The sequence below is a fragment of the Polypterus senegalus genome, chromosome 14, assembly GCF_016835505.1.
Source record: "Polypterus senegalus isolate Bchr_013 chromosome 14, ASM1683550v1, whole genome shotgun sequence".
NCBI classification, from domain to species: domain Eukaryota; kingdom Metazoa; phylum Chordata; class Cladistia; order Polypteriformes; family Polypteridae; genus Polypterus; species Polypterus senegalus.
This window is the reverse complement of record NC_053167.1, coordinates 113,574,797-113,600,870: the sequence shown is the minus strand read 5'-3', so window position 1 is coordinate 113,600,870 and position 26,074 is coordinate 113,574,797. Positions and strand designations below refer to the sequence as shown.

The 26,074-nt window shown below is 36.1% G+C and overlaps 1 protein-coding gene across 1 annotated transcript in view; it reads left to right on the top strand.

Moving 5' to 3' along the window:
• Nucleotides 1-2,074: 2,074 nt before the first annotated feature.
• Nucleotides 2,075-26,074, top strand: part of ptprc (protein tyrosine phosphatase receptor type C) — a 45,454-nt gene continuing 21,454 nt past the window's right edge. The window contains exons 1-11 of the mRNA XM_039734901.1: nucleotides 2,075-2,289; nucleotides 4,412-4,472; nucleotides 5,921-6,029; nucleotides 8,649-8,683; nucleotides 11,937-12,046; nucleotides 15,055-15,145; nucleotides 15,230-15,306; nucleotides 16,095-16,131; nucleotides 17,508-17,605; nucleotides 19,843-19,968; nucleotides 20,495-20,652. Coding sequence (XP_039590835.1) covers nucleotides 2,107-2,289; nucleotides 4,412-4,472; nucleotides 5,921-6,029; nucleotides 8,649-8,683; nucleotides 11,937-12,046; nucleotides 15,055-15,145; nucleotides 15,230-15,306; nucleotides 16,095-16,131; nucleotides 17,508-17,605; nucleotides 19,843-19,968; nucleotides 20,495-20,652 — 1,085 coding nt within the window. The 5' untranslated portion in view covers nucleotides 2,075-2,106. The remainder of the gene's footprint in view (nucleotides 2,290-4,411; nucleotides 4,473-5,920; nucleotides 6,030-8,648; nucleotides 8,684-11,936; nucleotides 12,047-15,054; nucleotides 15,146-15,229; nucleotides 15,307-16,094; nucleotides 16,132-17,507; nucleotides 17,606-19,842; nucleotides 19,969-20,494; nucleotides 20,653-26,074) is intronic.

Here is a 26,074-nt window from a genome sequence, read left to right as displayed (position 1 = left end):
TTAGTTATGTGAACCACTGCCTAGGAAGCCATGTACAAATGCTATGTTCTCCACCCTCATGGTCCTCATATTCTTGTAAAGGACTGTGTTCCTTATATTGCAAGACTTCATTTAACATAGCTGCACTCTTCCCCTTTTGACCTCTGGTTATCTATTTCCCTCTGCCATATTAGCAGATACAGATAAAATAAGACAGCCAAAATTCTTGCTTTCATTCAGGTTGTTTCAAGTTTAATATATACTTAATTACATTGTACAACTGAAAGCGAATTTCTACAATTTATGTTAAGATTAATTATTTCACCACCTGCTACCTATACCTGCTTTAAATTAGTTCCTATTAGGAAAAAATGTTCAGTGCCTTTTGAGATTAACTATGGTAAATATAAACTGTTTTCTTTGTACTTTTAGGTGGGATGACAAGTAAAAGTACATTTCACCACCTGGAATCTTATAAAATGTATAATTGTTCTATATATGTGTGGTATAATAATCAAATAATTCATACAAATTATACCTCAGTGCAAACAAAAATGGGAAGTAAGTGTCCAATATTGATATTTGTGTTTTTAAGTATGCATTTGCTGTGATAAAGAATATTATCTATAAATTGTATAATAATAATGAAAACTGTCTGAACATATTTAAAAAGTTTATTTTAATGAAAAAATATATTGTTTTGTAAGGGTTTAAGAAATGCTGTATTATGAATGAATTTATTTTAGCCTTGCTCCTTCTAATTGAGATTTTTTGGATATACTTTGTCAATCCCAAAGGGAAAATTGACTTTTGCCTGACCTTTGGAGTTCATAGTGCAGGGTCAGCCATTGTACAGAACCCTGGAGCAATTTCCAGGTTGAGTGCGTTGCTCAAGGACCCAACAGAGTAGGATTCCTTGTGGCTTCTGGCTTAATGAGATTTGAATTGGAAGGTTCCAGATACCAGTGCAGATTCTTAGTCTCAGAACCATCACTACACCCTTACTGCCAAGTATACAATAGAGGGAGATGGACAATACTAACAGAAAATAATTTTTTAATAGATTAGTTCTAACCAGAAAAAAAATAGATGAGAGGTTTGCTTAAATATGAGATAAAGGCAGTAATAATGAAATTGTAAAAGAATAGTAAAATGGAAATAGTAGACTTCACCGGGTCAAAAAGAGTGGTGTTTGAAAAATCAAATAAAAAACAAATTGAATGCACAGGTCATAAACTGTCTTAGTGGTTACATGAATATCAATGTAATTACTTAACAGGCTGTTCAGAAGGTTAGGCCTGAGGACAGTCTCATTTTATAAGTAAACATTAAGTTGAAGAAAAATCTCAAATGAGAGAAGAAATTAATAGTAGCAGTTAAACTAAGAATGTGATGAGTAACTATCCTGTACACTTCAGATACTTTGGTAGAATCTAGTATAAATTATGAGGGTAGAACAGTTGGGTGGAAAGTAATGGAGGTTGTGAAGTAAATTTCAGAGATGAATAGAACAGGTGGATCAGATTGATCAATTTGGTTTATTTATTTCAGATCATAAATGGTTTGACTGCGGTGGGTTGGCGCCCTGCCTGAGGTTTGTTTCCTGCCTTATGCCCTGTGTTGGCTGGGATTGGCTCCAGCAGACCCCCGTGACCCTGTAGTTAGGATATAGCAGGTTGGATAATGGATGGATGGATGAATAGTTTGAATGCTGGAATTGCAAAGGCAGTTTCATCAGAAATAGTGAAGTGTTCAGTAAGTGTGCATAAAGGTATTTCAAGAGGAAAATCATTAGAACGCTATGAAGTAACAGCAAGAGGTTAGGGGGAAAATTTTACTGAAAGGAGTATATTAGAGTGCAAAGGAAAAACAATGAAGGCCAATTATATGAAGTGATGTGGTAAGTAAAAACTCCTTCACAGAAAACTAGAGATGACCCCTTTACAGAAAGAAGTGGAGCAAGTAAATGCCTTGAACCTGTAATTCACAGACATGTTGAACCTTAGGTTATGTTTTGAACATAAAATGTTAGATTAAATTATAAGAGATAAAATGCTCATAGATATAAGATTCCCTGCTATTTAATGTGCTGTATTTTTTCATTTCCTTTTCACGTTAGAACCAGAAATGGTCTCCAGTGTTAAGGCTCACATTATAGACAAAAATTCAGTAAATATCACATGTGATAATAATACTATGCATGGAGAAAAGAGACGCTTCGAATTAATACTTGATTCTCTAAATCAAAGTAATGAAAAATGTTTGTTTCAAAGAAAGGACCTTTCCTACCTAACAACCTACGATTTTCAGGTAAAAAACACTTTTTTTGTTTCATATGCTGGACTAATGCTGTGCATTTTCATTAACAAAAAATACATTATTACCAATTACTGAACTTTTAAAAGTCCAGTGTTTAATACACTTTCAGAGTTTCAAAATACTAATTATTATATTGGTTAGATTTTTACTTTCTAGATTCAGAATTGTAAATTAACTGTCTTTGTATGGTTAGAATGTTCTCCCAGTGCTCAGCTGCATTTTCTCGAGGTAGTTGTGAGCATGCCTTGTGACAGAACGGTGTCCATTGTAGAGTTGGATCCTGCATTGGCAAACATGTATTGAATTATTTTATGTTCATTTATTTTGTAAAATATTTAAAATATACATAAGTAACGTTTGTTCTTCCCAAAAGTGTGAAGAGGACCAGGAGATTAAATTTTTGTCAATCCAGATGTGAATCAATACCATAAAACTATTTGTAATACTCCAAAGCCAAATTGTAAAGCAGAATTTAAGGTCAGAGAAAGAAACTATAGAATCGGAAACCAGAAATTTGAGAAAGAATATACATTTCACTTGCTAGAGTTTTTATCCAAATCAAAGATACTGAAAGTCAAAGCAAACTTTATAGTCATCTCAACCATATACAAGTATACAGATAGACGAAATTGCGAAGGTTGCACTGAAGGCACAAGGAGTGCCATCATGCTACACAATTTTCATGGCAACTGGGAGCTGCCTGCTGGTAATGGGAATAATAACATGGCGGCATCTGACTGTAAACAAATAATATCATTATACACTTTGTATAATTAATCATAACATTGAGGAAAAATATAACTGTGAAGAAAGCACACAGAATGGTTCTATAGAAAAAGCATCCCAAATACCCACTTAAGCTATTGTTCTAAAAATATTTTAACAGAGAATTTTTTTTTTATCAAACTACACAACTATAGAATAGAACTGAAAATAAGTTCTGATATAGGTGAGAATGCAGACTGGAGGAGAAGATATTAAAGAACATACCCACACACCTGAAATAAGTAATTAAATAATTAGAAAGAAATTATTAATCCAAGATATTAATGAAAACAAAAGGTAATGATTAAACAATAAAGCTCAAGACAAATCAACCAAACGATTTCCCAATCAAGCAAACCAATAAATAAAAAATAAACAAAGGAAAATTTTCAAGAACAAATACTGAGAAAATTTAAACTGATTAAGCATTAAATGGCACTAGAATTTAATTACCATTCCTATAACTTTATTCAAAAAAGAAGCTACTAGCAAATAAGAACCAACTTAACAAACAGTTTAGTCAAACTCTTAAACCTGAAGAACTGACTCTGTGCCTCAGCAACATGAAAACAGAACCAGAAAAGCTTCAAAGTCAAATACCCCCAAAGATGGCAAATAATAGTAATAAAAATGGAATAGTGCAACTAACAAAGAATAAAATGAATACAAGTTAATTAACAAAACCGAACAGTAAGCAAAAATGTAAAACAACAAACAGATACCAAAGGAAGAAAAAAACATGTACTTAACAAAATCAGACAGAGAGCCCCAGTTAAATGTTTTTCATGTGTGATAATGTATCCACTTTATGACAGACCAAGTATCATCAGAGACACCAAAAAGAGAAAACACAAATGGAAACAGCTTAGCCATTAGAATTAAAAGAAATCATTACATTCAATATGATAATCTAATGTAAACATGGAAGGTCCAAGGAAATGAACCCCTTTCATAGATACTATGTAGATGGAGAGCATTGTGTGGTCTTACTAAGAGACAAACTCTGGTCCAAAACCAAGGATACTTACATATTTTAGAGAGGATAATTAACATGGGTAGTGACAGGCTAGTTTGGTGACCTTGGACTTCAAAGATTCACCAATAATTTGAAAAGGCAAAGTGATACATTGTTTATGTGCTGGCCTTATTTTGTTTCCTGCTTTGTTTATTTCCTTTGTGTATTTATTTGAGCATTTATATCATCAAACCCAATGGTCCTTTACTCACTGTGTGGACCTTTGTGAAGATTTTATAAGGAACATTGTGCATGCATTCTTTTAGCATATCAGTCAAATCAGCATGCTGAGGCCATCATCATAATCTTTTTCTTTTTATGTTTTCTTTCTAGTTAAGAGTGTGCAATAACAAACATTGCAGTGAATACGTTAAAGAATCTTTCCATACGGGATGTAAGTTATGTCATATTTGATCTCTTAAGTAAAAAAAAAAAATATTTACTTCTATGTTCTATAAAGACATCTATAAAATAAAAAAAATGTAAAATGTTAATTGAGAGTGAAAAAATAAAGATAGAGCAGTAAAGCCAACAAAGTTCAACCAGTGTGCCAAATGGGTGTACACTTTGAATTCAATAGATAATGTAGATGGAAAAAGTAAAAAAGGCAACGTAATTAAATCAGTCAGTTCATTAATGATACTTTAAATATCTGTTCATCTGCATAATTGACTACTCATTGTGTGAGCTTCTCAGTCCATTTAATAAAGAGTTAGAATGAAGGAGAAAACCTTTTCAGAGTAAAGATCTTTAAAAAGATCATTTATAACAAAGCTGTAGTTGACATGGGATTAAAAATCCCTGTGTCTCACTTTCAGGATCTTGCTGAGTCCATTTATTGGTGACTGAAAGCTCTTCTGAAAGCCAGCTCCTTCTTTAGAGAGTGTAACCAATAAAGTGGCGTCTCAGTATATTACATTTTATAATTAGCATAATCACAATATTAATGTAACAGGTTAGACAGCATACGTGTGGTGTAACTTTCAGGTTCTTTTGAAAGGTTGTTTTGAGTCATATTTAAAAATTACAGATAATAGAATGTTATTAACAGTATTAATAGAGCACATAAAATGCATGTTTTTTAATAATATTTACTATATCATATAATTAAAAACTGATATGTGGCATACAGGCTGCATTGGTGGTTTGTGGTCACTTAAATAGCTGTCAACTGTCTAATTGCAGTTAATTGCAGTTTGTATTTCTAAACTTAACATTTAGTACTTAACAAGTATACAGAGAAGAGGCATCTTGGGAAATCGCCATCAAGTTAGTTGCTTACACAATTTTAATGACGTTTTAATACAATTGTTTTGCTGTTAGGAGTACTTATTGTTTTCTGCACAACAAGAACAAATACATTGGAATTACCTCTATCAAGTTAAATTTGAAAGAGTAAATAAATCCATAATTAAGGCTTCTTTGTTTTAAGATGTACTGTATAAACATTTCCCAGTGCTTTTAAAATGGGAGTTTTCGAAATTTCAAAGCATCTGAACAAATATTGAACAATCCCAATAATAATTGTAGACATTTTCAGCTGAAATTGGTTCACTGGGTGATACGTTGTTTCATTCAGATAGACAGACAGCCATGAAGACAGCAGTAGCTGTTTTTGTATTTTACGTAAATGCACCTAAAAATCAATGAATAGAGAAATATTATGCAATAAACACAAGCTATACAGATAAACTCACAGTTAAGTAGCCATCGTGTGTCTTTGCTCATTCTCAACACAAATGCTAATTAGCACAGTTTTTAAACAAATGTTTATTAGCCAAATTCTGTAATACTTGAGAATACATGCAATAGCTTTAAATATCATTTGTTTCTTTCTTGCAGATAATGAAAAAGCTTTAATTGGATTCCTGGCATTCCTCATTGTATTGACAGCTTTAGCTTTGATGTTTGTGCTCTACAAAATATACCTTCTTCAGAAGAAAAATAATGAGTAATTATGTTTTTTTTTTCTGTCAACAATGTAATCAGTTGTGCAGGGGTTAATTGAAAATAGTGAAGTACACAATACACAGCACTGAGAGAGCTGAAAACCTGAAGGGCAAATAAATCAGAGTTCAATGGATCTTGCCTACTATACTTTATTCAGGCAATGTGGTGGAGTGGCTAAGACACTGAAGCTAAAGGTTTCTGGTTCAATTCCCACCTCTGGCTCACTAATTGACCCTGAAGAACTGTGAAATAAATGGATATTAACACATTTTGTGAAAGATTATATTGTAAATTTCCTTGGATAAAGGTCTGAGAGAAATATGACATGAGACTGCGTACTTAAAACTGTAAAATCCATTTCAAGTGACTGGTGGTGAGGGCTGTAGCCCATCCAAGCAACACTGGGCACTAAGTAAAAAATACCCTTGAACACAGCTCACTCGCACACAACTACACTCTCAGTCATATAGGTTTATTTTAGGATGTGAGAACCTAATCACCACATCTTTAGGGATGTACAGGGACAACTGAACTTCCTGAAGGAAAATAAGGAAAATGAGCAAACAAGTGGATAGTGTGCAGACTGCACATGAGCAGTGACTGGGCATTCAAATCCAAGAAGTTGGACATGAGAGATGGCAATGCAACCCACTCCACATGCTTGTTTATCTAATATGGTAATATAAAATAAAACATTTCATATCATAGATGTTAAAAATATATAGGAAAGAATTACAAAAATAAAAAACACCTGTTTTCTTTAAAGTGAAGACTGTAAAGATTTCATATATCAAGTGTGTGCTTTTACAATGCCAAATCACAAAAGAAACAAAACTCTTTCCTTCAGCTTTGAATGCAAAACATGAAACTACCCCGAATAGGACAATAGCCCACCTCTAAACTTGCTCTGAGCCAATTTGGATTTGCGATTTAACCTAACCTGTGTATCTCTGGGAAATGGGAGGTGATTTGAGTGCACAGACTGAATAAAAAAGGTGAATCCTGGTAGGAGACACAAACTGGGAATGGAAAGTGAACACATCAGTGTCAGCCACTGCTCCTCCATACTCTGTCCATTAGTTTGATTAGTGATTCTAAATTTATTCTAAATGTGTCGATTTGCACTCTGATAAATAAACATCCCAAGTTTACGTTCTGCTGTAAGCACAGTGTTGCTGTCCAGCACCCCATTATTTACAACATGAAGCAAATTTAGAAGGTGGTAGGTTTCATTATTCAAGCACAGATTTAAATAGTATAGGTTCAAATGTAAATATTTTATCCCTTAGTTGCCAATGGAAAAATTAAATTACACTACCAATTTCTTCATTTGCCCAATATCTCACAAACTTGTTGCATATCAACCAGACATTGTAGGAAATGTGTAAGGAAATGCAACAGAAAACAGAATGCATGCCAGTCACAGTGTTCTTTAAGAGAAAGCTGCCAACTTTGTGTAAGCTTGGTGCTGTCCCATAGTTTTGTGAGAAGCTTTGCAGTTGTTTTATTGGTTGATTACAAACATTAAATATTTAGTTACTAAAACCACACAAACTGAAACTTTAGTTACTAAGAACACACATACTGAAAATCAGGCCATCGTTTAATTACAAGATTCACATTTTGGTCTACTATGATTCATATCATATATCTGAAGCCAACATCTATAAAACATAAAAGACAAACTTACACAAGTTTAAGTAGATGATAGGGGGTTGAGGAGCTCCCAAGTTTAGGGACTTCAAGTCATTATAGGCCTGTACTCTCATTCAGGGCCAAGAAAAGCTTTTCCTCAACATAACCTTATATAACACAAATTGTATAATGACCACTTCATATTAATTCACTTCATTTAATTAATTGTATGAAACCATTTTATATTCAATTTCATAAAATCATTCATTCTTTTAAACCCTTTCATTTCCATTGAATGCACACTGGGAGTTATAGTTAATTCTGAGAGCATCAAGGGCAAGGAATGAACCAATGGCAAATGGTACTGCCCCATTCATTGGCAAGCATATTCTCTGTCTCTCTCTCTCACTCACACACACACTCTCTCTCTCTCTCTCTCTCTCTCCTCTCTCCCTCTCAGTCTCTCTCTCTCTCTCTGACACACACACACACACACCTGGCTCATTTAGGGATGCTAATTAAACATCTATGGAATGTGGCAGGAAACCATTTTGGGCTGAAAGCAGAGCCTTTATTTGCAGTGGGACCCTGCCTTTAATGGGGTTTGGTGTAATGGTATTCATTGAGAGTGCTATGAGGGAGTAGTATTGTATGACACCCACTCCTTTTTGGTTATAAAGTTCTGAAAGAAAGTTTAAAACATTGTGCTCACTTTCAGCTATCATACCTTTGCAATATTTTGCAGTTAAGTACCAGTGAAGAAAAATGCCAGCACTTACTAAACAGTTGGTGACAGCATCAAAACCCCATTTTAGAAGATGATTGCATAGTCATTTAGTGCATTAACTTGAAATTGACATTTTTAAACTCTATTTAAACTTATTACATGGTTCATTTTCTTTCTTCATTCACTTAGGCTTTCATATTCTTTCAAATTGGTCTGAAAAATGCACATTAATATGACATATTGTCTCTTTGTTTGCAGTTCTGATGAATCTGTAGAGCTCATTGGTAGACCTGGTAAGTAACCAGCCTTTCATATTCTGCTTGTTATTGATGTGTTTTTTTGTTTTGGTTTTAACTTGTATGTAATATAATCTTGTAGCTGCTACAGTATAGACCGGTCTTATGGAGTACTCCCCGTTTGATTTCCTAGTCCCATCCAAAGACATGCAGGTTAGGTGTTGGCATCCTAAATTGTCCTCTTGGGCTGGTGCCCTGCCCGGGTTTGTTTCCTGCCTTGCGCCCTATTTATTGGCAGCAGACTCCAGTGACCCTGTAGTTAGGATATAGTGGGTTGGATAATGGATGGATGTAATATAATCTTAATACTTTTGACTTTATATGCTTGTGTCATACTCTTGATTTACATAAAGTGCCCAAAACCATTCTTTTTACAAAAATATTTAATTTATTATACAAAGTGATAATGGCATGAAGATAAAGGGGGAGAGATAATAAGAAAACAAAAAAGCAACAAAAGAACCAAATGAAAACAAATCCTTTCTCCTTTTCTGGGCCTGAGTCCCTTTCAGTCTAGATTAACAGCTTTTCCTGTTTTCCTGACTAAACAATAATGTTGCATCACTGCTTTATATCCTCATTCTGATGCTTTTCTGATGTAATCCTAGACTGCTTTGAGTATCTTATCTGCGCTCAGAAAGTCTTGTAGTTTCCCTTTCAGTGCTCCCTCTGGCAGCCCCAGGTTTCCTAACCCTCCTGAGATCCTTACATAGTTAACAGACCAGTAAAGGGGCAGGTATCAGTTTTATGTTCCTGTCTGATCTGTGAAACATGGTGTGCACAGGTCATATAGAACTACTCTGTAATGATGTTTAATGATTTGGGTAATTCGTTTGGTCCACTGTTGTTTCCTGATACCTGCCTATACTGCTCAGTGAGTAAGACATCCCTGACAGCCACTTTATTGACCAACCTAAACATCTTTGAGCAGCACTGTATTTTGTAGTATTGATCCCTGTACTTTGAGCTTATACCTCTATTGTTATGAACTTGAGAGTTCACCACACAGTCCCAAAAATACTCAAAATACCCATTAGAGGCAGAAACTGTTATACTTGGGCTAGTCACCAAAAGGGCAATGATGAATCTTTATTAATAAAAAATATATTTTTTTAAACAAAAGCGCTGTTGAACAAAAATAAGCACAAAGGCTAATTAGGCAATGTCTTCAAAATATGCAAACCAGAGTCAAACAATGTCCAAGTGTACAATCTAGAAGGTGAAGTCAAAAACAGAACAAGGGTTCATAATAATAAAATATTGTAAAAAGCACAAAGCTCACCCCACCACAAGCACATACACAATGAACCACAAAGGACTATGGGCTATCCCAGTCTTCATGGGGCAGAGGGAAGTCCCTTGACAGTAATAGGAAGCTGGCCCTGCCACTTGGAAGACTACCCACAAAACAACATAGCACATAGTAAACAATACTTAAACATAAAGAAATTAAATAATCAGTAATTGTATCATAAACAGTGAACAAAATAGACATAAAAAAGACATTTCAACCCTAGCCAGGGGAGGGACCCAGGCTGAAATATAGCATCTCTCTAACTGTCCATTGCAGCCCATCAATCTGCTAGACATACTTCCTTCTGTCAGATTTTACTCCACACTAACATATACTACTATTACTGAGAGTTGTTTTGGGGCCCCGTTTCTCCCTGGCACCTTCTTTCCAGCTTGCCACCCAAAAAATATTAAAGAAAAAAGGTGAAGACTGCTTCTGTAATTTAAAAAAGTATAATTAAAACAAAAATAAAAAGAGAAGAATGATAGAGACCCAATCCTTCAGCTGTAAAGCTTTCATCACAATTGATACATTTAATGAAGATTAAAGTATATACCTGAAATATTATCTCTAACCCTTTTCTCAAGTTTTTTGAGTTTAAGAATAGCCTTCCACTTTATTCCTTTGCATATAGATTGTGACCACTGGGGGTTCGCCAACTCCATAACACCCGACACAAAAGACACAGGCACAAGTCCAGCACGCACAAATCTTTTTTTAAGCGTGGAAACACTTTCCTTTTTTGGTTTTTCACCTATGCACGGTACACTAAGCACAATAAACAGTCAAATACACAGTAAACAGCACTTCTTCCCTTTAACCTTCCACCTGTACTCCTCTTCAGGCAAACATTGTCCTCTTCATCCCGACTCTGGCTTCCAGAATGGAGTGAAGCGGCTCCTTTTATAGAGCACCCAGAAGGTGTAGTGGCAGTCCTACCATGAAGGGCTCTGCCATTCTCAATGCGCCCCCTGGCAGTGACCACAGGCCCCAGCAGGACTGAGCTTTCAATCTCCAAACCCATGGCACTGTCCTAAGCCAGCGGGGGCTGCTCTCTGCCATTCCGGTTCAGGTAACGCCCCATGTAAACTTATGAAATTGTCCCAGCTGGGTATAAGCCCTGGCTGTACGTTACAAGATATGCATGAATATGAATATAATATAAGCTGATCTCTGTCAGGCACATTAACTGTTATCGTTTGCGATGTTGGAATGTATTTTGTGATGCATTTTTCAATTCCAGTAGATGATACATTGCAATCCTTAGCACCTCTGTTGAGAATCCTATACTAAATGCCATATAACTGTGGCAACACCTGAACTGACTCTATAACTTAATAAAGAAAAATTTAAATAAGGACAAATATAAAAAAGAATGCTAGAGGGAGTACTAATCTCATTCGAGTCTATTAAGTATTCTGGTGATCTGCCCTCAAATAATATATCAAAATGAGAGCAGGAATAAATTGTGTAAAAAAAAATAGCAAGTTTAATTAACATCAATAAAGAGGGCATGCTGGCCTCCTATGACACAAGTTTGAGATCCCCACAGGTAGACCATCAGCTCCCTCCCACTGGGTGACAGTCAATTGGCTCCAATTAGATTAGTGCTTCATCTTTCTTTCTTATCTTTTTTCTATTGAAAATGTTCTTTCATAGGCTATAGCATCGGTTGTATACACCTTCTGTTGGAATGCAAAATGCAATACATTTTATTGGTACACATGAAAAACGCCTTGGAATAGGTGGGTTGAGGATGACGCCCTTGAGAGACGTGTCACATGTGATCTTGTAGGAATTGCGGACCACACTTACAGTACACTGTGTTGAATTCCCTTCATTCACATAACACTTCTGCACTTACATTCAATCGCTAGACTAATACTTATCATAAACTAATAAGCACACTAATATGTACAGTAAATAAAGTGTTCATAATGAGCTTTTATTTTACAGATGATGATAAACAGCTTCTCCATGTGGACCCCATTCCAGCAGAACTGTTACTGGAGACATATAAACGGAAGATTGCAGATGAAGGCAGACTTTTTCTTGCTGAATTTCAGGTAAAAACCATAATTTCCCTTACACTTACAAATATTAAAGTTAGAAAAGCACACCCATGGGCTCATTGTGACCTCTGCCTGGGCTTGTGTCTGTGGAAAAAAAGCTAATACTTTAGTACTGCCTTAAAGGCGGAAAATAGGAAACAGATCAGTCGCATGCAACTAAACAGGTTCATAACTTGTACAGCAGACAGCAAACTCAAGTTGCACATAAACTTATGAGGAGCCTTGTGTTCAAACAGTGTGTTTGTTTTTAACTAACCATTAATACTGTAGAAATCCAATAACAGTTTACTAGTTCAATTTAGAGCATTTAAGCCATTCCCTCCAGTGTCAAACATTTAAGTATTTTTCTCATTTTTCCACCAGTGTTAAAGTCTTCCTGCAGGATTCCATAGCTGACACAAACATCAGATTAGCCAGGTCATTCCTGTAGGGTTAATTTGCCAAGGTTAAAGCACACTATGAGCACAAGGCTCTTGACAACTTAAATTTAAGAATCATTGCTGCTCAAAGGCCCTTCCACCAACCCAAAATCATGATTCTAAATCCTAAGAAGTTAACTGGATGCTCTTAATTTGCACCAGAATGATTAAGTAAGATTATGCTTTGTTATAGGAAACCAACAAGTCCAGCTTTGGTTTTCGTAGAAGATGAATGTTTTATTTTTAATGATTAACATTTAAAATATTATTACAGCTATTATGTTAACTTACTGAAGAATATAGTACAATATTAGAGATATATAAACGAAAGACCTGTGTGTGAAGTGTGTGTGTGTCTGTATGGAGCGGTCCACTCTGCTCACGCTCAATGACAGCCACTAGATGGCGCATGTATGCACTTTTTCATTTTTTTGCCACTTGCATGCACCTCAGTCCTCCTTATGAAAGGTGTGTAGGGGTGTGTGTGTGTGTGTGAGAAGTAATCCGCTCTGTTCACACTCAACCACAGCCACGGGGGTTGGTGTGAATTCTGCGGAAGATGTAGAAGCTTATACAAGTGAGACTTGCACCTGCTGAGATGGCACATGCATGCACTTTTATATTTTTTCAGCACTTGCATGTATCTCAATTCTCATTTAACCCAAGCAGACAAACTCAGCTTTGTGTGGTAAGTGCACGTCGTACGTTCACACAGCGAGCTACCATACGTCTGCCTGAGATACGTTCCAGCCTGTTCTTCTCAGTTTATGGTACAGCTGCACTCGACTACATGCCCATCTCGGACAAGATATGTCCAGTCCCAGCCCACTGAGGTGACGCCTCTGCCAGTTTTCAATAGAGTAAAGCTGCTAGAGAGTCTTCAGGTTGGTTTTTGTCCAGAAGACCACTTGCAGCTAGTATGTTATAATTGTGACATTTATGTGGTAGAAAGTAAGTGTTCATCAAGAAAAGTAAATGTGCTGAAAACTTCAAATACTGATCATTTTTCTAAACCGGGCAAATCTACGCATCCAGTTAACTGATACTTTTGGTGTCATCTCATGTGTATCAAACCATAAATCAAAGATTCACCAATGAACTGCAAAACTCTAAAAGCTAAATCTAAATGTTCTTTCATTAGGCTATAAAAATGTCAACTGTTCCACTATGAGCATCGAACCCACTGTCTTCACAATGGCTGAATAACCAAAGTTGCATTTAGATGCTTATATGCATACAGCAGTCTGTAAAACATTTGAGAGAGTCACTGAAACTTACAGCATACATAAAGGTGACTCTGTAGTATTATGGACACTTCTCTGAGCCATTGGTTTTTTTTTTGTTCCCTTCATTGAACTGTCAGAGAGTGGTATGGTGGTCCTTTTCGTTTTGGCAGTGCTCACTGAAATAAGGTCACTTGTGCTAAGAAGCACCTCTCGGGGTCTTTTCAGTCCACTGCTATCAGGCAATTCAGTGCTTCCTCCCAGTGTACTTCTTAAGTTCATTTTGAAATATCATATTGAAATATCTGCAAGTAAATATACATTTACTTATTGATTAATTGATTGATGGATGGATTGGCTTTATTATTATTATTAATCGTTATTTGTCGTGCGAGTCTATATCCTAGTTTTTTTTATGTTTTTTCCTGCTTTATGCATCTGAGTTATGGGATTATTATGGATTTATTTAATCTAATTTAATTTAAGATCTCATGATGAGATCCTGGGTCCACACCCTGCCTGAAGGTCAGAAAGTAACAATTAGAGAAATGACTAATTGGACTTCTGACTGCAGTTTCATTCGAACTGAGCTGAGTTACACATGTCCTTCACATAATCTCAATTTGTGCAGCAGGCTGAACTTCATTCCATTTCCTTTTAATGATTAAGTTGTCACCTTGTTCTCCCCTTGGGGTCCTGGGTCCAGACTTGAGCAAAGTGCAGAAAGTAGTTTTTATAGCCAGTTGAGCCAAAGGAGAAATTTCCCTTGGCTGAAATGACCAAGCGGACTTATTCTGATTGTGAATGTGTCTCATCTTCTTAGTGAACTCGTTGGTTTTAAGCCCTGCTCCATTTGTACATTCTTTCCATATCAGAGTGGGTTTTCTCTGAGTACCTTGATGTCCTTCCACATCACAAAGATGTGTCTAAAATGAATTAGCAGATCTATATTAGCATTGCGTAGAAGAGTGGGCCCTGTGATGTGCTGGTGTCTCATAGTCCAATACTGAAAGGACACACTACAACCCAGTAATAACAAATGGATAAATGGCTGAATAAATTTTTTAAACTAGTGTATATTGAAAATCACAATGGTATATACTTTACCTTTAGAGAATTGCTTTATGGTTTAAATTTTTATGTGGAATTTGTGTTTTGATGACTTTTCAGCAAACTGAGTAAGTCTGATTTGTTTTCAGAATGGTTTAGTCACTACAAAGAGCTTAGAAAGCAAACAGACAAGCAGATGAGTACAAGTTGGACTTTTGGTCCTTTTCTTTTGCATGCAGGTTGTATGTGCTTCAGTGTGTCAATATGGGTTTCAATTATTATTGTTAAAATTATGTGTTTTGTATTTTAGAGCATTCCAAGAGTTTTTAGTAAATTCCAGATCAAAGAGGCCCGCAAAAGCTGCAACCAGAACAAAAACCGCTATGTGGATATTCTGCCATGTAAGTACTGATACGCTACACATGAACTATGGAGCAGCATCATGAATGTATTCCAAAATATCACCCAATGAATTTCCTTCACAGATGATCACAATCGAGTACAGTTGTCCCCAATAAATGGAGAAGCAGGATCTGATTACATCAATGCCAGTTTCATAGATGTACGTATGAGACCTTTCATTTTTAGTGCCTTATTAAAACTTGTGAGTAAAGATCAGATTGGTGTAACACAGTCTTTGAAAAATAATAAGGTGTATTCTTATTTAGGTCTTTGCCTATATGAAGAAAAATACTGTGAGCTTCTTGTGAAAAAAAGATTTATAAATCTCTTTAGCAAATTGTCTATAAAATTAACCTTTAAGCCTTTGCTTTTCATGAATACTTATCTTGAAGATAGTGGTTATAAACATGTGTTTAAGTTAATATATGAAAAATAACTCCAAAGCTTGTACACTAACAATATATTTTATATTAAATATAGCTCCAAAGCTTGTACAGTAACAATATAATATTTTATATTGAATATTTAAAAAAACTTGTACAGTAAAAATATATTTTTGTTAGTGCAATATAAATTAGCACCATTTTTTTCTGAATGCTGCTTGTACATCCTTGCTGTTTAAAGTCACTTTTTTTCTTTGTTCTTACATTAAGAACGATTACAGGTATGTTTCTGCTAGTAGCTGTTACCAAGAAAACATTTTGTTAGCTTTTTTGCATTTCCTCCAAGTGTAAAATACTGCACATAATCCCATCCTTCTCTGTGCTATAATGCCTGTGGACACTAGGGGGTGCTGCAGCATTCATTTGGGAGCTATTCTATATAATTTGGACTTCAGCGCTTTTTGCCATGCCTCACATATTAATGGAATATATACAAAGAGAAATCTTTCTAAACACTGATGACATTTGATTGCTGCATTTAATTAATCAGCTCTTATTTTTACAGGGTTTCAAAGAACCAAGAAAGTACATTGCTGCACAAGGTACTGTACATTTCCCGAATAGTGCCATCTTACCCCAAACAGATTGTCATTAATGTAATTTAGTCTGGTTTATTCTGAGTAGAGGATGGATTGGCAATAGCTGTTACACCTAGACAGTTATTTATATTTCAAAGAGAAGGTTGACGTTCTAAAAACAAAAGCAGTTAAACAGTTTTAATTTCATATAATGCCATTAATAAAGTGTAATTAAGCAAAGAATACAATGAATAGGTACTAGGTACTATAGGTAAATGGTAAATATCAAAATTGATCATCCACCTATTTCAGATGCCACTTAATCCAATTCAGGGCCATATCACAGGGATACAGTGATGAGTAAAAATGAAAAATCAAAACCTGCAAAGGTAATTGAATGTTAAAAAAAACACCAACATGACAGGAAGTGTTGGTATTGGCCTGGCAAATGGCTGCCACTCAAATTATGATTACTGTTTCCTCCCCTGTAAAGTAAGGAGGAATTAAATCTAAACATAAGACTCAAAATCCATGAATACCAGGAAGGTGATATGCATACATATACTAAAGAATTTATTTAATATTTTTGACACTTTTTGGTAGAAAAATTAAATTATAACAGTTAGCATTTTAAACTGAAAAAGGAAATCTCCAACTGTCAGCATGAGTGCAATTGAGCTATCCCTTCAGATAGGATAGGAAGTCAATTCTGGGCATATTCATACAAGAGCATTTTAGATATATCTGTCAAAATAACTTTCATGGCTTTAGTTTATCGAGGGAAGCTGGAAGCATTTGGCAAACATCCATGTGAACACTGGGAGAAAGTGAAAAATCCCCATATATATCAAGAATGGACAGTATGGTATAATGGCTAAGGCACTGGACTTCAAACGTCTTGATTTCAAGTCCCGTCCTTTCCTCTGACTAACTGTGAGCTCAAAAGCCCCTCTCTTAACTTGCCTGTGCTCCAGTTCTTAAAAGAATATATATGTTAGTAGTTGTCATGTATCCTGAAAGATAAACATCATTATCCAAATATAACACAATAATCAAATTAACTGGGCTGGACTTGGACCTTTGGAAGTCTGAAGTTGTGCCATAAGCCACTCTTGAAAAGGATCCAGTGTTCCCAGTGCTTATTCATGTGCTTATTCATTCTGCTCTAGTGCTATCAAACTAATCGATTTTTGTTTTATATTAGTGCAATTAACAACATGCACCACGTCAAGGCTCTTTAAAGGCTCAGAAGAAAGCAATACATTTCAAATAAAAACTTAACAATACAGAAATGGCAAAGACATAGCAACATTAAGACTGTTGTTATTCTAAATTGAAATCATTTTAAAAAGGGAGAAGACAATCTATTTTTTATGTTCTACATCATTTATTTCTATCAGGTCCCAAGGATGAAACTGTTGATGATTTTTGGAGAATGATTTGGGAGCAGCAGTCCTCTATTATCGTAATGGTGACCCGCTGTGAAGAGCAGAACAGGGTAATTAGCCTCTTCAGACACTATCATTTCAATTTTGTAATTAAAAGTGAATGTGAAGTGAAGATTAAAGCTGACAAGTTGTTAGGGAAAGGCAATAAATACACGGGAATGTTTAGTTATAATGTAGTTAGGCAAGTAATTACTGGAAGAAAACATGCATAGTCTAGCTTCCTTCTTTGTTGTGTCTTTACGTAGATAAACATTTCTTATTGCAATGCAGCACAATATTGTTTTGGTACATTTAGTATATATGAAAATGACACTAAAATTGGAGTGGTGGTAGAAACTGAGGAGACACAAAAACAATTCAAAAAGAACTGGATAATCTTAAAACTGGGTGAACACTTGGGAATAAATATGGATGACGCTGACCTAGAAGAAATAATCCCTAAAAAAATTGGGGTCCAGATTGACATTTTCATTGTCTACGCAATACACAGAAGCAAATAAAATGTTTGGTTATATTGTAAAAACTGATAATTATAAATATAAAGTATTTTGTGCTTGTGATTACTGTGCAGAGTGGAGACAGAACCTCTGGTGTTGGTCAGGGTTGTGTTCTTGCTCCTACTCCGTTCAATATTTTCATCAACTGGGTGTTGAGCAGAGTTGTGGGTCCAGCAGCCCTGAGGCATCTGCTGTTGAAGAAAGATTCACTGATCTTGACTTTGACAAAGAAGCTATGATCTTCGCAGAATCAATGTAGGGTCTCAGAAGACTGAGTGAGGAGTCTGAGTGTGAGTGTCTTGGATAAAAAACAAGATCAATGACCTTTTGGGCACAGCCATTCGCAGTGTGTCTGTCTGTGTAGAGAATGTCAACTGTGTCAAGAGGTTTACTTACCTTACCAGTGACATTCATGTCTCTGGTGACTCTTCCAATGTAGTTAAATTAGGTGAGCATGGGTGAGGGATGTATGCCACCCAATATCTTTGTAAAAGGACGAAGGTCCAAGTCTTTAGAGTCCCTGTGCTTCCTGTTTCGTTATATGGCAGAGAGACATGGATGCTATCCAGTGACCTGAGACTAAGACTAGGCTCCTTTGCTACTGTGTCTCTTCAGAGAATCCTTGGGTACCGCTGGTTTGACTTTGTGTCAAATGAGCGTTTGCTCACAAAGTCCCAAATGAGGCACATTACCTACATTGTGAGGGAGCATCAATTATGGCACTATGGCCATGTGGCATGATAACCCGAGGGTGATCCAGCTTGCAGGATCATCATTGTTGAGGACCTGAGTGGCTGGACCTGGCCAATGGGACACCCACGTAACACCTGACTGTGGTAGATAGGTGGTCACTTCCCCTGGAACTGGACTGCGTGTTTGCCTGGGGGTTACCAACCAGGTTCCTGATCTTTTTGGTCGTGTGATGGGTGCAGAACCAGTGTATGCTCCCCGACCTGACCTGACCTGATTTCATGCTTAGACCGTTTAACACACTTCTGAGATCAGGTCTGGAGTTCTGTGTGCACTTCTGATTACCCCTTAAATTGCCCTTGTGTCTTTAATGAAGCAAAGTAATCCCCTCTCCTCTTTGTCACATTTGGTTTTATGTTTTCAGTCTTGTCTAGCAATTGTCAAAATGAACATTGTCCCTTCCTTTAATTTTATCAGTGCTATGACTACACAGCTAACAAGGCATCTTGTCATAGATTTAGGATCACCTTTCCTAAACAGTGACATTTATCTAGTGTAATTACCCAAAGAAGTCCAATCATATTTTATTTTCTGAGTATTTTCCCAAGTCTTCTAAAATCTCATAGGCTTTAGTAAAATTAAAACACCTTGTAGAAACTGTGGAGAAGTGCATTTAATAATAGAAACCAGAAAGCACCTCTACACACAAAGTGTTGAGCTAATCGAGAAAAAAACAGTGAGTCATGCAGCTGAAGTGGAAACTTCAGAAACTTAAAAGAGTTAAGATATTGGGAACACTTAACTCTTAGCAAAACAGACAAGTGTGACGATCAAAATGCATTCCTGTAGTCTGTCAAACTTTGTATGTTTCCCATGTTTGCGATGTCTGTTTCTTATGTTTCCCACTGAAAGCCTGGCTCGGGAATCTGTTTGTGTTCCTGGTGATGCTTACAAAGACAATAAAAGAGAAAACATGATGAACTCATTTAATATTTTAGGTTACAGTGTAATTCATGGTTTGTACATTGTTAGTTATGAAATGAACTGTATCAAATAATGAAGAATGTTTACATGTTGCATTGTTCTTTTTTATTTTCTAGAACAAATGTGCCGAGTACTGGCCATCCATGGAAAGAGAAGCTGAAATTTTTGGTGATTTTGCTGTGAAAATCACTGATGAAAACATATGTCCTGATTATATTATCCGGAAGCTGACTGTGACAAACGTAAGCAGCTTCTGGGTTCCATTAATATAACAATTTCATTAAGATTATCTTATAATTGTTAGATACTGATTTTGTCTTTCCAGTCTTGCTTAGCAATTATCAAAAAGAATATTGTGCCGCATTTGGGTGTCATGGTGATACTGTGGTTAGTCCTGGTATCTGACAGCTCCACAGTCCTTGTTTTGAATCTCAGTCTAGTTCCCAACTATATGAAATTTGCAAGTATTCCTCATTCCTGTGTGTGGGCTTTCCTAAGGGTTTTCGTCTATATCCCAAAGAAGTGATTGACACGCACACTAATTATATCTGAGTGTGAGTGTATATAGTGCAACAAAATGGAAACCCTTCCAGTGCTGGTTGCTGAATTGAAATTGATGCTGCCAAACTGGCCTCCAGCTCTCTGTGACTAAAAACTGACAGGCACACTGATAAACATATGGAAGGAAGTCAAGGGTTAAAAAGCATTTTTTTCTTCCTTTAATAATCAACACTCAGTAACATATTTCTATTTGATATACATTGACAGAAAAGGGAGAAAAATTCAGAGAGAGCTGTGACCCACATTCAGTTTACCAGCTGGCCAGATCATGGTGTGCCTGGAGATCCCCACCTTCTTCTGAAGTTACGCCGGAGAGTTAACTCTTTTACCAATATCTTCAGTGGTCCCATAGTAGTGCACTGCAGGTAGGAGAATTTTTTTTCTTTTTAGTCAGATTTATAAGGATTTAGAAATTCCTATGTACTTTTTCAATGCTTAAACCCTATCAGACACTTCGGTTTTAAATGTAATGGCCATAGTTTGGACTCTGCTGAACCATATTTTAAGATCATATTGAAGAAAACGGTTTTGAAATAATACATTTTATGTGTGTATGTTTTTCACTTGAAATAATATATAATGAATGATAAGGGGTGCTCTTTAGCCATACCATAATCTAAAGTGATTACTTAGATGGCCGTAGTAATATTAACTCTTACAATTTGTTCATTTGCTGACCTAATGCTGTACCCTACAGGCCTTTTTGACCCCTTTCTAGATTCCCTGGTCAGTCAAATTTTCAAATTATATTGATTGACCATCTTAACAAGTATGTTTTCAAACAGATTATATTTACGATGGTTTTATGGGTTGTGACCAAAGAAAGCATCGTAAATAAAGAGTAAAATCCACTAAAGTATATGCTGGGTCAAAAATGACCCAAAGGACATGGCAGTATTCACAATGTATAGGAATTGTACAAAACTATTAAATGTGTAAACTTTTTAAAGGCACTTAACCAAATATCTCCACATTTCTGAGCTAAAGAGATTATTTTCAGGACATTTTTATAGGTGGTGAACAAACAAACTAACATATACTGTCTGATGAGTAAAATCCAGTAAAGTCAATAGTGGGTCAAAACTGACAAGGCAGTGTTCAGAATGAGTAAAAGCTGTAAAAAACGTGACATTCAGAAACTTTTTTGCTTTGTGTAAAGTTAAGGCATTTTCATTAAAACCTTCACATTTCTGTGCTTAAAGTCAACATTTTGGGTGTTTTTTATTATTATTACATGATTTTATTTTTGTCTGTTTGTCTGAGTCAAATTTTGCAATCAATTTTTTAACCACTTTTACCGAACTATTTCCTTCAAATTTTGAATGCATGCTGATCTCCGATAACAATGCAATATATATATATGTATATCTCTATTATAAAAAAAAAATCTTGGAAGGAGACTATACGTGATTTTCTCTGAGACGCTTTAACTTCCTGTGAGACAAGGCAGTGAGACAAAAGAACAGATGCTGCACAGGCTTTTAAATGACTGACACGCAACAAGACAAGCAGAACACACAGCTATTGTTCTGCTCATCTTCTGACTTCAGTTTCACCAGAGGCCTGACCAGTCAAAGACAACATCGTGGGTCAGAAACTTCTCTTACTGAGTCTCAGCATAACCTTGAAGGGCTAGGCTTCCTTTAAGTAACCTGGTTATTATAATACAAGAAGGGAAGCTGAATATACTGTGACATATTTCCCCGTATGCCACATATAACTCTGGGGATCATCATTTAGAAGGGTAAAAGGTCTCCATGGTCTTATAACTATCCTTGCTTCTTTAGCTATCTCTGAAATACTTACTTCTGGAGCAACCTTGCAAATATATGTCCTACTTCTCTTCTTCTCGGCAGTGTTTTAAAATTCACTCACTCTGTGTGTATATAATATATATATATATATATATAAAATCTTGGGAACAGACACTTTCAAGTCCTGAGAGACGGAGACCACACTTTTTCAGAGAGATAATTTCAAGTCCTGCGAGACGAGTCTTTGTGCCAGGAGATTTAACCATGCCCACGGTCCACTCACCTCTCATTTGTGTGAATGTTATTGTCACACACAGTTCATGTGCTCTCAGCTCTTCTAAGGTGCAAGGGGGAGGTGGAAATAAAAGACAAAGAGTAGAAAACAAAGTAAAACATCGCAAAGAGGTTGGCGCAATACACATCCAGAGCAGGTTAGAGATTATGAAAGTACTAAAATTCGAAAGTCTCAAAACATTATAGTAAAGATCGCATTAGCGCTAACAAACGGAAATTATTACTCGGTGAGATAACGGAACAGCAAAAAGAGATCGAATATATGGACATATTCGGACCTTACTTTTATTCTATGTTATATTAGTGTTCCCTAATTCTATTTTCATATTTATTTTATCTTTTTTCTCTTTCCTTCATCATGTTGTAACGCCGACCCCTTTACCCAGCCGGCAGCTACACCTCCAAGACCTGTGGCCTGGATAATTTGCTGAGAAATCTAACTATCAAGCCGTACTTCTACACAAGTAAACTTTTCCCCACAATCGACGGTATAAATGCAAGTCCACAAAAACAGAATGTAAAATTAAACGGAGTAAATGTATTGAATGAAACAAGACATGCCACAAAACAAATGCAAATATAAATATTCCTCCACCCCAGCAACCTCAAGACAGCACCAAAATATACATACAAAAACCCTCCCTTGTCCCTATAACATATAACACACACCACACAAGTAACAAAATGACTAATAAACAGAATGGTTGTGAACTTGAGTCCGAAAGTAAAATGTCCTGAATTCAGATGACTGAACTAGCAGCAATTGTGATGTTTGATTTTCCGGCGTTTTGGAGTAACCTCACCGTGATTCCTCGTATGGTGGATGATGAATCGACCCGGGTCTCAGCAGATGCAGGTTGGAAGACAGTCCGGATTAATGAAAACAAACTGGAACAAAGCGCAATGTGATGAGACAGCAAGCAAGTTGAAGTGATTGACACAAAACACGGTTCTTTCTTTCCTTCTCTCTCCTTCCTCTTAAATAGTCAGTGACGGCAGTAATTGATTGATTAAGCACAGGTGTTTTCCAGGTTTGCGGCTGCGGTCTCCTTCCATCATCCGTCCTCCTTTACGGGGACGGCATTAACTGATACACATACAAACAGCCAATGGGACAATGAAACGAGACACACACAGAACTGACATTTGAACACTAACTATGTGGCCCGCTACAATGTAAAGCACTTTGAGCTACATCATTTGTATGAAAATGTGCTATATAAAAAAGTTGATGTTGTTGACATAGGTGATATGTCAGAAGTATGTAGATATTGTTTTTCTTAAAAATTTAAGTTGGAGACTTGTAGATCGTCTAATTCGTGTTGCCATCACAGAAAAGCAGTGTTTCTTCCCAATGAAGAGGAGTATCTGCGAGAAATAAAAGATTTGTTATTTGATGAAAATGAAATCTACAAACACTACAGGCAAAATATCTACATCTACAATAATCTGTTTGTGTTCACATCGTTCAATGCTCAAAACGTAGATTTACATGATTCAGGACCATACGCTATGAGAATCTGTGGTCCCGCAAACAATTGAAGTACTACAAGTTTAATTTTAAAGAAACCACACATCAGTCAGGATTATATTTAAGATTACGGAAAAGCAATGCAACGTAAAATCGAAAGAGTTAAATGATCGGACATATTAAAAATTCTACAGCCAATAATGGATACAAATCCATACGTCCAAAACTATTGCACTTTAGATTAAATTTATCTGAATAACACAGACAAAGAAGTTTTCTTGGCTTTCTATATGAGTCCGAAAGATCATGGTCGCATTTATAATAAACCAACATGTGACGAATTGTCAGCGATAATAGTTTCGAAGGACAGAGTTATCAAAGACAGAGTTGATATTCGTGTTTAACAGAAAGCACAGCAGGATTCGTCGCAAGCGGCAGATCCGGGAAATGACAAGCATGTAGGGCCCAGCAGAGCCCCCTAGTATATATATATATATATATCTTAAACAGTACAACATACAGTACAGGCCAAAAGTTTGGACACACCTCCTCCTTCAATGTGTTTTCTTTATTTTCATGACCATTTACAGCACTCCATCACTCTCCTTCTTGGTCAAATAGCCCTTACACAGCCTGGAGGTGTGTTTAGGGTCATTGTCCTGTTGAAAAATAAATGATCGTCCAACTAACCTGACTTCTGCACAACACAACTGCTGGTCCCAACCCCATTGATAAAGCAAGAAATTCCACTAAATAACCCTGATAAGGCACACCTGTGAAGTGAAAATCATTTCAGGTGACTACCTGTTGAAGCTCATCGAGAGAATGCCAAGAGTGTGCAAAGCAGTAATTAGAGCAAAGGGTGGCTATTTTGAAGAAACTAGAATATAAAACATGTTCTCAGTTATTTCACCTTTTTGTTAAGTACATAACTCCACATGTGTTCATTTATAGTTTTGATGCCTTCAGTGAGAATCTACCAATGTAAATGGTCATGAAAATAAAGAAAACACATTGAATGAGGAGGTGTGTCCAAACCTTTGGCCTGTACTGTATATCCTTATGTTTGCCCTACCAGTCCAACTAAAGCACCTACTGTAACTCCATTAAAATAAGCTATCAGAAAAAGTAAAAAAATAGATGACAAATGGCACAAATATTGAGTTGATAAATTTTATCAGTTCACCTGAGAAATAAAAGCTTAAAGATGCTCAAGAAGAGGACCGTCCTTCTAGACTCAGTGGGTCAAGCCACTGGGAATCTCTGACTCTGAGAACAACCTGATTGAATTTGACTCTTGCCTTAGTGAGAAAGCACCTTTTGCTGTGCAGTACCTTTCAGAGTTTTGCTGGATTGCCATGTGTTTCCTTCTGTACTGAAACTTGAAGCCCCTCCTGCCTTTCCTGCTCCTCTGTTAAGTTTAAAGTGAAGTTTAAAGTGTAAAGTAAACAGAAGTTACATTCAAAGTATTTGAAGTCAATGTTGCTGACTCGTCCAATTCTCATTCCCCATCGTTGTATACTGTATATGAAGTGCTCACATTCTTCTGTGTCTGTGTTGGATTTTTCCCTAAGCACAGAGATGTTATTAAGCTTATTGTAGTAAATGTTTTTTATCCAGTTGATACTTCTGTGATTACAACTGTAGTGTGACTTGTCTTCTCAGTATCTGGTCCATTGTACTTACCAGTGTGGTCCACAGGCTGAGAAGGTCAATCACTTATGCTATTTATACATATTGTATAATATTAAAAGGTGGAACCTGTAAGTGTCCCCTCATGTCAAAATAAGCACATTACAGTTTATCAAGTGTATCATTCTTTTGTTGACTTGATGAGACTACAATAATGTGCTTTGTGTTCGTCTAACACACAGGAGAGTACAAAAATGAGATATTAGCATTTAGCTAACCAAAACAGGTTTGATAGTCTGAATGGTCTCCTCTCCTTTCTCAAACTTCTTATGTTCTCCTTATGCTCTTATGATGCTAACACCATGATTTACACTATAGTATGTCTTTCCCAGTAAATTGAATTATTGGAATGGGAGTGGATTTAGGTGCTGAATAATAAAATGTGTGCAGTAAAGGTGTTGACTTCAACTTTTACCAATACCCGAGTCTTGTAACGAAAAGACTTTTGAATATTTTACCCATAATTTTTCATCTTGTTGATGTTTTGGAACCTCCTGAACATAATTTCTGAAACAAAATCATGTCTGTCATGTATGCTATTTTTAGTTTTATTCAAATAAAACATGAAACAAATAC